Source organism: Amphiprion ocellaris, chromosome 1 (assembly GCF_022539595.1).
Source record: "Amphiprion ocellaris isolate individual 3 ecotype Okinawa chromosome 1, ASM2253959v1, whole genome shotgun sequence".
In the NCBI taxonomy this organism is placed as follows: Eukaryota; Metazoa; Chordata; class Actinopteri; family Pomacentridae; genus Amphiprion; species Amphiprion ocellaris.
In genome coordinates, this window is record NC_072766.1 from 18,581,301 (window position 1) to 18,594,156 (window position 12,856).

The 12,856-nt window shown below is 41.8% G+C and overlaps 1 protein-coding gene across 3 annotated transcripts in view; it reads right to left on the minus strand.

The window, feature by feature from the left end:
- The window catches only part of nfatc3a (nuclear factor of activated T cells 3a), a 62,261-nt gene that overhangs the window by 11,083 nt on the left and 38,322 nt on the right, over positions 1-12,856 (minus strand). For 2 of the 3 annotated variants that reach the window (XM_055012374.1, XM_055012377.1), the window contains exons 4-9: positions 11,059-11,258; positions 10,371-10,543; positions 9,727-9,867; positions 6,045-6,100; positions 5,772-5,898; positions 2,652-3,746 (exon numbers count right to left, since the gene is read on the minus strand). In XM_055012374.1, the coding sequence (XP_054868349.1) occupies positions 2,652-3,746; positions 5,772-5,898; positions 6,045-6,100; positions 9,727-9,867; positions 10,371-10,543; positions 11,059-11,258 (1,792 nt within the window). The remainder of the gene's footprint in view (positions 1-2,651; positions 3,747-5,771; positions 5,899-6,044; positions 6,101-9,726; positions 9,868-10,370; positions 10,544-11,058; positions 11,259-12,856) is intronic. The other variant, XM_055012380.1, reaches the window with a different exon arrangement.

A 12,856-nucleotide genomic window follows, 5' to 3' on the forward strand; every position in this document is an offset into this window, starting at 1 on the left:
TTTTTTGCTTTTCTGGTTTATCATATCCATTAATATCTCCTTTTCCTTTTTTTTCATTGCAAAGTCTAATCAGAATAAAGCATAACTGTCCCTCCATCTGCTGTATTTTCAAAGATGAAATTGTTTATCCATTCTATTTTGCATTAAGTGCGATTTCTCCGTAACTGCACCACCTATTTTAGTCAAGATGGAAAATTTTTATCTGACTTGCATACTCTGAAAAGCATTAGATTGTCCAGTATACACCTTAGTCTCAGATGCCAAGTACATTTCAGATTGAATGTCTCGGCTGAGTGACCCAGCAGTGGGGTTGGATCCTGAACTTGTCTGTCCATCTGTCTGTCAGTCTGTCTTCTCACCTCCTGCGTCTCCTGCTCTGCATGCAAACACACACATACAGTATACGCATACACTCACACCTCTACAACATCAAGCAGACACACACAAACACAATACACCATCTCTCTCTCATACACACACCAAGACACACATCTCAAGCATGCCCTGGTGTGCGTCACAAGGGCCATCTGCTTGCTAACCAGAGCAGTTTTCTACACACCCGCATTTGCATTCGCTCTTACACCACTCAAATTAGTCTGTGACACTACTGCAGGAGTTCATTTCATGTATGATGAACATATATTGTGATATCATGCAGAAATACACGGTTTCAAAACATTCATGTTTAACTACAATGTGAATTTTTCCTAAAAAATAAAGTAAAGCATGACGGGCAAAAAACAGAAGAGCAGGTGAAGATCATGAGCTTAAGGGAGGGAAGATGCAATCTTATTTGAAATGTCAAAAGCCCAGGTTTCCTCTGTTATAATGATGTGAATTCCACAGTCAACTATAATGCAAAACAGTCAGCATACATGTATAACAGTATGCTCTATATTCACATATGTTTGCATTTGTGTCCATCCTCACCAGTCTGTCTGCCATACTGGGGTGAATGTGGTCTACTTTAGAGAGTGTGTTGCGACCTCCTAAAACTCAGAGCTGGGTGAAACTCCACGTTGCTACTTCAAAACATGGCCTACAGAGCTGGGCTGGCACAGAAAGCTATTTTTAGCCACAGGCTCAGAGGGAGAGCTTACATTCCCGGCTGAACCGTGTCACTCACAAACTTTTCTCACACTTTTTGTAGGAGAACGAGTGCAGGCAGCTACTTTCAGATTGGCTGTGTCTTTACGCTTGTGTGACAGCAGGGACAGCCTGAATAAATCGGAGTTACACTTGTGAAAAATTTCGGGAAAAATAGATTTCACATTTCATGGGTGCATACGAATTAGGCTGTGAAAAGGGAGACTGAATATGCGTTCTTAAGTGTTATGCACTGATGAACCCCAGTGGCTGTTAGTCTTTTACACATGACTTATTGACAGTGTTAATTAGGCTGACCCTTGCTAACACACAACATCACAGTTCCCTGACACAGCCTCGCCAGGCTACTCATTAACCCTAAATCTTTAGAACTCTAATTTGAATACGGCACCGAGGTGAACAAAACCAGGAGAGGTTCTGAATGGCAGATAAGGAGGTAGATGATTTAGAACAGTTTGGATTAACATATTTTAGGTAAAGAAGTTCATGGATGAGAGAAGAAAAGGTGCTAAATGCACACGCTGGTTTCATGGTCAAACGTTAAGTCAACAAGTTCTCCTGAGCATCCTAATTAAACTTGTTAACGCAAGTACACACACGCTCACATAAACGCAAGCACACACAGGATGCAATTATTGCAGCAACACACAACGGTACGCTCTGAGTTCCAGCTACACCCATTGCAAGTAGCACAAAATGATGCAATCCTCTCACTCTTACCAATTCAAAGAAGTCAATAAAATTCAAAGTGTAATTAATCTCCATACTGCTGCCAGAGACACAAAAGCTTAGCAGCTCACAATTAGGCTCTTTAACATGATACTATGGTTATCAGTCCTATTTTGTCTATGTTACCCAATACTTAGTCACAGGACCGCTCAGTAAAGAACCTGTGTACACAAATGCGCACTGCAATGACAGATGAAACACTATCACTGTTATCAGGCATCAAGGTTTCGGCCCCTTCAAAATACAACAACTGGTGTCCTGTATTGTTTTACATCATCAGATACAAATTTATCTTGTGCGTCACATATTGTAGGGTAAATTTAATCCCTTGGTGTCCCTTGTTTGAGGCTGAAAATGAGATTGATAACAGATGGTTGTGCTTTAAATATCTTGTGTTAAAGGCCAGTGTGAGAGAGGAAAATGTGATAATGAGAGCACAAGATTGGACTGACAGAAAGCAGTAGAATGAGAGTCAGAGACGCACAGTTGTACACAGAGCAAGACAGACCTAAATAGGGAAAGTAAAAGAAGGTTGAAAGGTTGATGAAATGATGGTGGCTGTCTACTTCTGATGGCATTGTCTGCTCTGTGCCACTACAAAAACAGTCAAATGTGAATACATTCAACTTTTCATAAACTTCTAATATTCGTCATTTTTCAAGTACTGACAATCAAAGTCGTGAAGGCAGCTTGTTCTGAATCAGACCTTATTGCTTCTAAAGGATCAAAGTGTTTCACTGTGTGATAAAGACACCAGGTGGACAAAGTGAACAGTATAAAAGATGTTTTGCGGTAAATATGTAAATATATCTCACCATCATCCAACGTGATGTCTTGCAGGCCAATGGAGCGGAAGGTGGGCTCTCTGTCTTCTGGCTCCTGTTTAATGTTCAGCCTCTCCCCGTCTGAGGGGAAAGGTCCTTGAGGGCTTAGAGGATGAACAAGAGGCCCCACTGCTGCTGGGGACAAGCTAGTCATGACTGGGCTTGTAGCCTGGGGGGAAGGCTGTCCTGAATGCTGCTGTTGCATGGCCCCCAAAGGACTGCCACCTGAGGTGGGGGAGGATGAAGTGGGAGACTGATAGGGCAAGGAGTGGAGTTGAGGAGATGAAGGCCCAGAGTGGGGAGAGGGGATCATCCGTGGTGGAGGGGCGCTGGATGGTGTGGGACACGAAGCTGACCTTTGACTTACTGGGTGGTAGCCCATGGCCCTCTGCAGCTGTGAGGAGTGCTGCCCTGCAAGGGGGTGCCCACCTGGAGAGGGCACCTGGGTGGGATTTGGAGAGCAGTGATAGCCTCCAAGAGTGTGGAGATGTGGGGATGAAGGGGTGAGCAGGGGTTGCTGGCTCTGGGGGGATCCAGCAATGGGATTGGTAGTTGAGGAGGAGGGACCTGATGGCGAGGAGCAAGGGGACGTGGGGTACACCATTCCCATGCCCATTGGGTGTGATGCTGCACTGGGGCTCTGCTGAAAGGGCATTCTCTCATAGCCCTGAGGAGGAAGGCTGGGCTGGCCGTTGAAGGATAGGCTATGACCGTGACTGTGGCTGTGTTGCAAAGGCTGGTAGGAGGGCCGGGGAGGGGCAGCAAGAGGAGCAGGAGCAGGGCTTGAGTGGAACGTCATGTGGCAGTCGGCAGGGGAGTGGTGCAAACTGCGACCCTGGAGGTGAGGCAGGTGCTGGAAAGACGGGGAGCCCAGGGAGGGGCAGGGGGCCTGCAGGGGGAGCAGACCAGGTCCGGAGCCCGTGCCCAGGCCGTGAGGGGAGCTGGACAGAAGGTTGTCCGATGGGTGGCCCTGCTCAGGAGAAGGCAGCTGGGTGCGCACCAGACTGGGAGCATGTGCCAGGGGCATGGAAATGGGGGGTACAGCAGTAAGGTCCAGCTCGTCTCTGTGCTCCTGTTTAACCATCACTGAAGGGAGAGAGGTATACAAAGAGAGGGAGAAAGAGAAAGGTGACAAAAGAAGAAAAAACACATTGTCAGTTATTTCTATTAATCAAATACTGCAAGAAAACTGATGAAAAACACATAATCTATAAATTTGTCATATCAATGCATTGCACATTGACAGTGTTGACACTATTTTTGCTTCAGGCAGAGAAGTCCAGAGACTTCAACTTGCTAAAAAAAGGGAGTAGCTGTTTCAAGTTTTTCCACATTCTCAACCCCCACTAATTCCCTTGATCTGTGGCTTAAAGCTGAAATATGTCCACTAAGACCGGGAAAAAAATAAATCAAAAGATTTCGAAAGAAGTAAACAGACTCTGAAATGTATGGATGCTGAAATAGGTCTCCTCCCAGATTAAAAAAGCCTCCCAAAAACAGAGTGACATTTTCATCATAAATGGGGCCATTCCATTTTACTGTGACAGCTTAGAGCACTGCTATGCCAATCGGTAACCTATTTCCCAATCTGGTGCCTTGTGACAGTGAGTTTTATTTTTATCCAGCTCTGAATCAGAGGGAGAGCATATGTTGTCAGTCTGGGTGCCATCATGTGAAATGTTGTGTGGGAAGAGGAGCTGAATGCCCCCCAGCCCAGATCAGACCAACAGAACAAACGAGTTCACTGACTGTGCCCTCTACTCACCCTGTCATGCCTCTGGGATTGAAAGGCAAGAGGCACAGAAAGGCCAAACGGGATTTATTCTGGCTGAAAATGGAACCAGGGGATGCCAAGGGTAAGAGAAGGTTGATGTACTTTATATTTAAACATGGCTGTGTACAATCGAAGTCAAGGAGTTTTCTTTTTTTCTCACCTTTAGAACAAAAATGAGCCAAACTGTGTGAGGTTTCACAAATACTAGAATCTGCTTGACAATGCAAAAATGTCATTTTATTCACATTTTCCATATAAACATGTCTTTTTCTGCAAATTTTCTCAAAAATCATCCTTAAATTGGGCCAGGGCTTCTGTAGCAGGGCCCATGATGAAACATGAAACAAAACTGATTAGATGAGTTTTTTTCTGTTTTTTTTCGCCACAATAAAGCAGGCGGTGTCCGTGGTGACACTAGTGGTGTCAGCGACCCAACTTGACTGACAGAGTAGGGTTACTCTTCTCTGCTCTGATTGGCTGCTCTAATCTGTCAGCGGGGGAAAACAGGAACTGCCTGTGCCGAGTGGGCGTGCTTGCAAACAGAAAGACTGGGTGGGTGGATGGGCAAGGCCGCTTATATGCATACACAGACGTACACACACACCAATATATGCACGCTGTTGCGGTGAAAGTTAGGGTTTGGATGTGTTGCACAAAATGCTCACATGTCATTATATTCCGCCAACAATGTTTTCAGTATGACTGGCTTTAAAAGGGAAAAAAAAAACACAATAACAATATCAAATAACAAAGCACGGATTTGACTTTAATGAAAAAGATTAAGGAACTCTAGGATCAAAATATTATGAACATTAAGTTTCCTTGCTGCTATAATACAAAATAATTGCATGAAACCACAGTTCATGGTCTACATATAGTAAAAGTTTCCTGGATAGCAAAAGATTTGTATCATAAAAACCCATGCAAATGCAGTGCATGTGAGGGAAAAAAAGGCTGGCTTGGGAGTTTGAGGAGGCTTTACAAAATATACAGTTGGCAGGTGTTAATGTTATTGTTAGTGGAAGAGTCCCCTCTAAACCACAGCAATGCTTTCTTTGGAGAGAGCAAGACAGAAACAAGGTTAGCAAAGTCCCTGTGGAGCACGTTGTCGCTGCCGTCAGTCAGACTTCTTGTCAATAAACTGGGAGATTCATAACTGCAGAAAGCTTCACAAAGTAAAGCCTCTGGGAGCATCTCAACATGGAAATGTCTCTAATAGTGTAACAACTAAAACCAGCCTAAGAGTAGTCATTTTCGACATTCAGAAGTTCAAAGTCCAACAAAATAACACATCTCAAAGGTCTCAAATATGTTTTAAAAATCACCTCTAAACTCACCTGAAAGGTAAGTGAAGCGTTGTGATTGGCTCCTTTTCCGCTTTCCATTGCAGACATAAAACTGCACCTGCACGGCTGAGCTCACAGTCTTACTATGGTAGGGAGGGACCTCCACCACAATGCATGGCTACAAAAACATAGGACGTTACTGGCTTACACTATTTTTTTGGAAAAAGTACAATTTACATATCAAAATGAAAATACTTGTAGAAAGCTTTGCAAATGATACAGAAAAATGGTGTAGTATATACAGGAAAATAAGCAACTACTTACACCCTGAGTTTTCTCACGGACTATTTTTGCCTCAACTTCCCACTGTGGTCGTCCATCTAAACGGAATGTTTAAAACAAAAAAAGGAAATGAATAAGCCAGTGACAATCCTCATGTCATATGCTTAAAACATTATACTGTAAACTCCCCCACTTTTAATCAGATTAATATGTAAGTAATTGCAATATCATAAGAAGATCGGTCACATTTGCTCAGGCTAATACATGAGAAAAGGCTGTAAGTGTTGGTCTGTAAGGGACAGCAGAGTAATACTTGTTTTGTAAGAATAGTGGAGAAAAATTTTACTTTACACAGAATCAGTGATAAACCCAGACCTGAAATGATCATTAATAACTGCCTCATTTCAATTTAGACATCTTTCCAGAGTGCTGTAATATCTATAACTATCTTTCCCCATTTGGAGTAGCTCTCTCTTTTCTATTTTCCAAAATGAATGTCAATGTGGAGTGCTTTCTCAAACAGACAGGGCTTAAGAACCACGTGAGGCTTCAGAGAAGCACACAATTTCAGTTTGTTCTGGGGAATCACAAGCATTTTAAACTATATAGTTTTTAAAGGCCCAAAAGTCCCATGGAAAAAATATTAGCAGCTATTAAATAGTAATCAAATGTCCAAATATCCTGCTGTTTGTCTTGTCTGGTTAAAATTATGGAGAGAGCAGTGGAATAATTGTATTTATTTTAAAATGACTTTACACACTGCCAGGTTTCTGGCTAGAAAACATCCTTTCCAGTTTTCCTATGAGGGATCTAATTATTTGGCCAGACATCTTAGGGGCAGCTGCTCGAAGGGAAGCAGTTGGGGTGAAAACACTGACAGGCTTGCCGTGTGGTTGGAAGAAATCACACTCATTGAGCACTGAGAAGAATAAAAACTCTGACAGTTAACTACTGAACAGCCTCTTAGCTGAGGAAAATTTATTTGCAGTTGCCTTTTTCATGGCGCGCACATGGTGCAAGTATACTCTGCACCTGCATGGCCTCTTCCACAAAACCCAAAGGATTCCCCCAAATACCACTGTCAGGCATCTGCAACATGTCTGCAAAGAGGCCAAGCCTATATGTAGATTTAACAAAGCAAGCACTCGACTGTAAGCCCTGGTACATTTAGGCTATTCAGTTTTCTATCAAAATCCACTCTACTGTAGCTATAAGTAGGTGATTTACCTGCACTGACCTCACCAGAACATTAGCCTTAGTAGTAGTAATCCACTGGCACATTAGACAGTCATAACCCAAAACAGATTCTCTCTATTGTGAAGGAAGAGCTTAACTTGTTGACGACAGAGTACTTTTTTTCCAATGAGCAAATGACCTTGAATGTCTTGCAGCTGACAGCAGTGCATTATTGCAGTGCAGCTTGTTGACATTCAACAGGCAGGAGCAAGGGCCCCACATGCTCTTTCAGACAACAAGCACCGACAGGAACCTCATACCGCGCTAAGACAATGACTTGGATCATCGAAACACTTTACGCACCCCGCTCAGAAGGGAAAAGACCGTACAGCCATTGTGCCGGAAGATCAAACAAAAACAAAGAAGGTGATTACTGTTTATGTTGCAACCGTGGGCTTTTATATCTTTGTAAAAAGCCATAGTTTTGTAGCTTTTACAATGCAACACCGCAGTACTCTTGCTGTATTAGTCACTATTCAAGATAGGCAGTGTTACAGCCTTTAAAGTCAAATCCCTTGTGTAAACATTCATGCTTGTAAAACTGAAAGACTTATACCAATTATGGGCTTATTTTAACTTCAGTGTTGGATGTAGTCTAGTAATGTCAACATAGTTATTTTTAGGCAAAAATATATATGTATTTTGCATGCAAACTCTCTCCTAAAAAAATTAATTCTTGTAGTAGTTTATGTATAAATAAAGTCACTAGATCCTCAAGCTCAGACAATTTCCCTTTACTTGCCTTCCCTTTTCTCTTCTTTTATACTGCTTCACTGCCTAAATTCAACTTCAATAAACCAAAAATTACATTTACTATTAAATAAAAATATATTTCAACATTGCTTTCTTACAACAGGCTGCATTAAGGTAGCAAAAAATAAGAATCCCGCTAAAGCTAAGCAAACCAAAAGATAGCAAACCCAAACTATGTTATTGAAGTGTGACATTTATTTTCTTGAGCAGGATCTCACTTGAGTAACTGTTTGGATATAATTGGAAACAATAGACCAGTCTCTCCTCCTCCTCTTGAATATGTTGTTGTCTTTCAATTATGAGAGATGGTGGAAAAATATCTGTCACTGCCTCTCTTTTTTTCTTTTCTTCCATTCCAATACTTACTCCAATCAGTGCCTTTCTGCATTAAAGCGGACGGATTAGTCATGATGAGGAGGATCATTTACACAAACGTAATCAACATCATGTTCCCCTCCCCTTTCATATTGTTTCTGTCTCCTTCCACAGTCCACGGCCTTCATGCACCATAGGACCCAGCTTTACTCCCTACCCACGATGCGCAAAGTTTCCTCTTGCTACTTTCCTATGCCATGCTTCACCTGGTACACCTCAAAGCGCTAAACATTCCTCCAGGCAACTTTTTTTTTCCCTAGAAAACCTTAGAGAATGGCTCTCACTCACAAAAACAACACCGCTCAACTTTCTGCCATGTGTGAACTTGATTCTGTTGCTCTACATCACAAAGGTACCTCGGGCAGGCAGAGACTGGCTCAAAAACTGTCATCCATTTAAAATTTCCATCCTAAGTAACAGCTCTTAAATGTATTTTTATAATAGAGTCGTGTACAACAGAGAAAGAATAGGACAAAAGACAATGACTTAAAAGAAGACATATAAATACCACAGGGAGTAAACTAAGTAATCTCTTTAGCCTAGGTATTTGTTAAAAAGCTACAAGCAACTTTTAAAGTTACAAATACTGGTTTTAGGATTCTACATTCATCCTGAAACTCAAATTCTCTAGACAGGTGGTGCAAGACTGGTTTACTAAATGCATTAATTGGAGTTGCTCTGGATGCAGCATGACCACATCACAAAAACTTAATAACACATTCAACTTTTTTTTAATAAAATAATTTCAGTAAGTCAAGCATGGCTGAAGAAAAAAATAATCTTATGTATGCAATTTTGAAGCTTGTTTTGTGTAATACACAGTATCCCTGTTGCAGTGGCATGATCTATATACTGAAAACAGTACTGTCAAAGTCTGATTAACATTTCACAAAATGATAGATGATGATAGATGTGATCTGAGAACTGGTATGCAGACATTAACGATTTTGATACCAGAAGTCATGAGTATTTCTTTGCATTTGTAAGAAATATTCATTTTCTCCATATGTTAGTATTTTGTTGCCACAACAAAGTTAATATTTTAGAAATAATTTAAAAAATCAATGTGTAGTAGAAATACAGAAGACACAATATTATGTTGTGGACCTCTTTTCACTACTGCAAAAAAATGTGCCTGTATAGAATCTGTCCTTTAAGAGCTGAATATAATGAATGCTATCAAACTCAGCTTGGTCTTTGAGTTACAAAGTACAGCTGAAAATGACACATCACGTGTTTTTGCTCAGTCTTTTGATAGATCTGTCAGACAGCCATAAAATATCTTTGCTCACACACTTGGTATTAGCTCTTCCTGCAGTAGCAGTTCAAGTCTAAGCTGCTGTGTGAACACAACACTTACCAGGGCCTTTCTCCAGGAAGATGACCTTGGACTCCGGGAAGAAGTTGGAGCCAGTGATGACCATCTCTTCTCCCCCGCTGACCAGACAGCTGGTCAGGCTGGATTTCTCAACCTGGGGCAGCTCTTGAGCTGAACGCTGGGCTGGGAGAGACGCAGAAATGGTTGAAGAGAAAAGAGGTCGATCATTTGCTGAGCTGTGCTGATGTACTGTAAGTGGACAATGGTTTGTAAAATCATATAATTCAATATAACATGCGGCCAGAAATGACTATGGATTCAACACCTCACTGAAAGCCTCAGTAATAAAATTGCAGAACAAAGCCAAGTGTATTCTTCTTGTGCACTTGTGTATGTGCCATGAGTGTGTGTGTGTAGCTTCTTAAGTGATCATTAAGCTAGAAGGGCACAGACAGACCTGAGCACATTTATATTTGTAACATTCATCAGACGTTATAATCTAAAGTGACTTTCAATAAGAGCAAACAGTAGATTAAATCAACATATAAATTACCAGACTGCAAGCTTGCTAATAAAGGCATGTGGATAGGATCGTTTGTGTGCCATGCGTATGTCTTTATCCTGTCTGTGGTTTTCTGAACGAATATTTTTATGTGTGAGACTCAGGCTGGGAAGTAAACACTCACAGCACTCTACAGGAATGGAGGCAGCCTGCAGTGAAAGCACCTTCCCGTTGGGTTGAGGGATGTGCACTCTGAACACCACGCGGACCCGTGTGTTCTTCCGTCCAATATCCGTCTCCCCCTTTCGCAGCTCAATGTCTGAGTTCCGCAGCTTGAGTATGCCAGCACAGTCGATACTGCAAGGTAAAGGGAAAATAGTTGGCCCCATACAGCACCACCAGGATGGCAAGCATCTAAGACATATTTAAGTAGTAAAGGCCTATGAGTGATAAAACCAACCACAAGCTCAGCAGGGGATTGGAAGTGAGAGGCATTGTTGAGTCACAAATTAAAAATGTCTGTGAATATGATTCAGTATAACTGTAAATGAAAAAATCCCTACCAAATCTCTTGTTATGAATTGCAGTGTAAATGAAACCGGATCTCATATAAATATAGTCATTCTAGTGTTACAGGATCATAAACAAATTAATAAAGCTTGTTTCTCTGCTTCATGGGAAACCTTCACATTTTCCTTCTGCGCTTGACCCTCCTGTTGGTTTAAATTAAGAAAAATCTATAAAATCCCCTTTGGAAGGTATTACAACCATGTATAATCATAATTGTGGTTATTTTTCATTGGACAGGGCTTCCTTCATGGTGGTAAGCTCATAACTGAGTAATGTAACCCTGAAGTGCTTCTGACAACTACCTGGCTGACATGTTGTTTTCAGGAAGGAGAGGAATTTCAAGAACTTTGGTGCTGGAGACAATAATTTCTTGGCTGGCTGTAGCTACAGTTTTTCCGGTGATCCGGTGCACCTGGTAGAACGCGTGCGGCCTCAAGTAACGGTCATCTGCTGTTCCGATGAACATCTGCAGGTTGACAGGCTTCTCACTGTAGCCAATGAGCTGAGACATGACAGAGAGAGATAGAAAAACAGAATAAAAACAGATGTGAGTCCTTGGGCTGCAGGAGAGAGGTGTGAACAAATGAATATTCTTTTCATTTCCATTCCCTTTCAGAAGGCCACCCTTTTTTGGAGGGAACCTTAATGGCAGGTCGAGGGTGTTGTGATATTTCTGGCAGGGCCACTGGAGATTCATCTGACGCTTTGGCCTCCTACCAGTTTGACACTTATGTTTTCAATTAATAGCCTTCAAATTTTTCCGTCTGCAGGCTTTTTCTAAAGGAAATATTTTTAGAGAAAACCTGATGCACTCAATCTTTTTTTTTAATAAAAACAGTTGCATTTGTCCTACAGTAGATTCACAGACAACACAAAGTTGCAAGAAAACAGTTAAATTAACAAAAAAGGATAGGTGAAAACTTACACATCACTGTCACTGCTAAGGTCATGTTGACTTGTAGCTTACAGAAGAAAAAAATATCTTCAATATGTCACTTTAGACACAATAACAACCTGAAAAACTAACAACTAGCACAAACCTGTGGAAAAGTGCTAACCATCTTCAACAGATATAAGAAAAAATTACAATTATACAAAAAACATCTCTTAAATGTTCCTCCACTTGTTCTCTCTCTCTCTCTCTCCCTCTCTCTCTCTCTCACAGACACACAGACACACACACACACACACACACACACACACACACACACACACACACACATACACACATACATATACATATAAATATAAAATGGCCTTTAAGTGTTATAGTGTGGTAAAAACAAAATGTCAATTCAAATGCAGTGGTTTGTGTGTGCCAATCAGGTTGGCATTGAGCATCTAGCAGCAGCTGTCCTCTCCGGTTGTCCACGAGTGCCGGCAACTCAGCTCCCACTCAGAGGGGCGAGATGTTTGATGTAGGAAAAGTGTTGCGTGTTGGGTAAAGACAAGAGGAAGATGGAAAGGAGAGCAGGACCTTTTCTCCTCTGAGGGACAGAAAAAACACACAGGCCACACAATCCCTCTACTGTTGTAATGTTGTACTTGGCAGACTCTGTGACGGCAGGATGGCACCCCCCATACGCACACACTCCCACCATACTGCCCTCATAAGCCCACACCTCCAACTCAGATGGAGGGCAGCCTGTTGAGGGCAACAGAAAAGAACAAGGTCTTTCATTGCTAGTTCACCCCAGGAACTGCCAAGCCTCAACCCCACCACAGCTGGCTACTGACCCTTTCCTCACTGCAGGTTTGCGTCACACACCCCTGTGTCAATGTTAAGTACAAAATGTTTGGTGTCTGGATGGACAGAAAGTGGGTGTAGTTTGGGAATTGTCATGTGCTGTTCCAAAACTAGCTAAAATAAAACGAGTGAAATTTGTCACAATCAGGCCCTGGAAACATACGCAAGTGAGACAAACAGTGAGCAAACCAAAAAAATGTGTGCATGGTTTCAAAATATTGACTTTCTTTGAAGCCAATTTTTAAACCGCACTGGTTTCAGAAGTATTTTTAAACGTAACTTATTTCCAGCATTGGTAAAAGGTGAGCTGGAATCAGCAGTGGAATCTGTGTTCTTGGGAACTCTTGCTAATG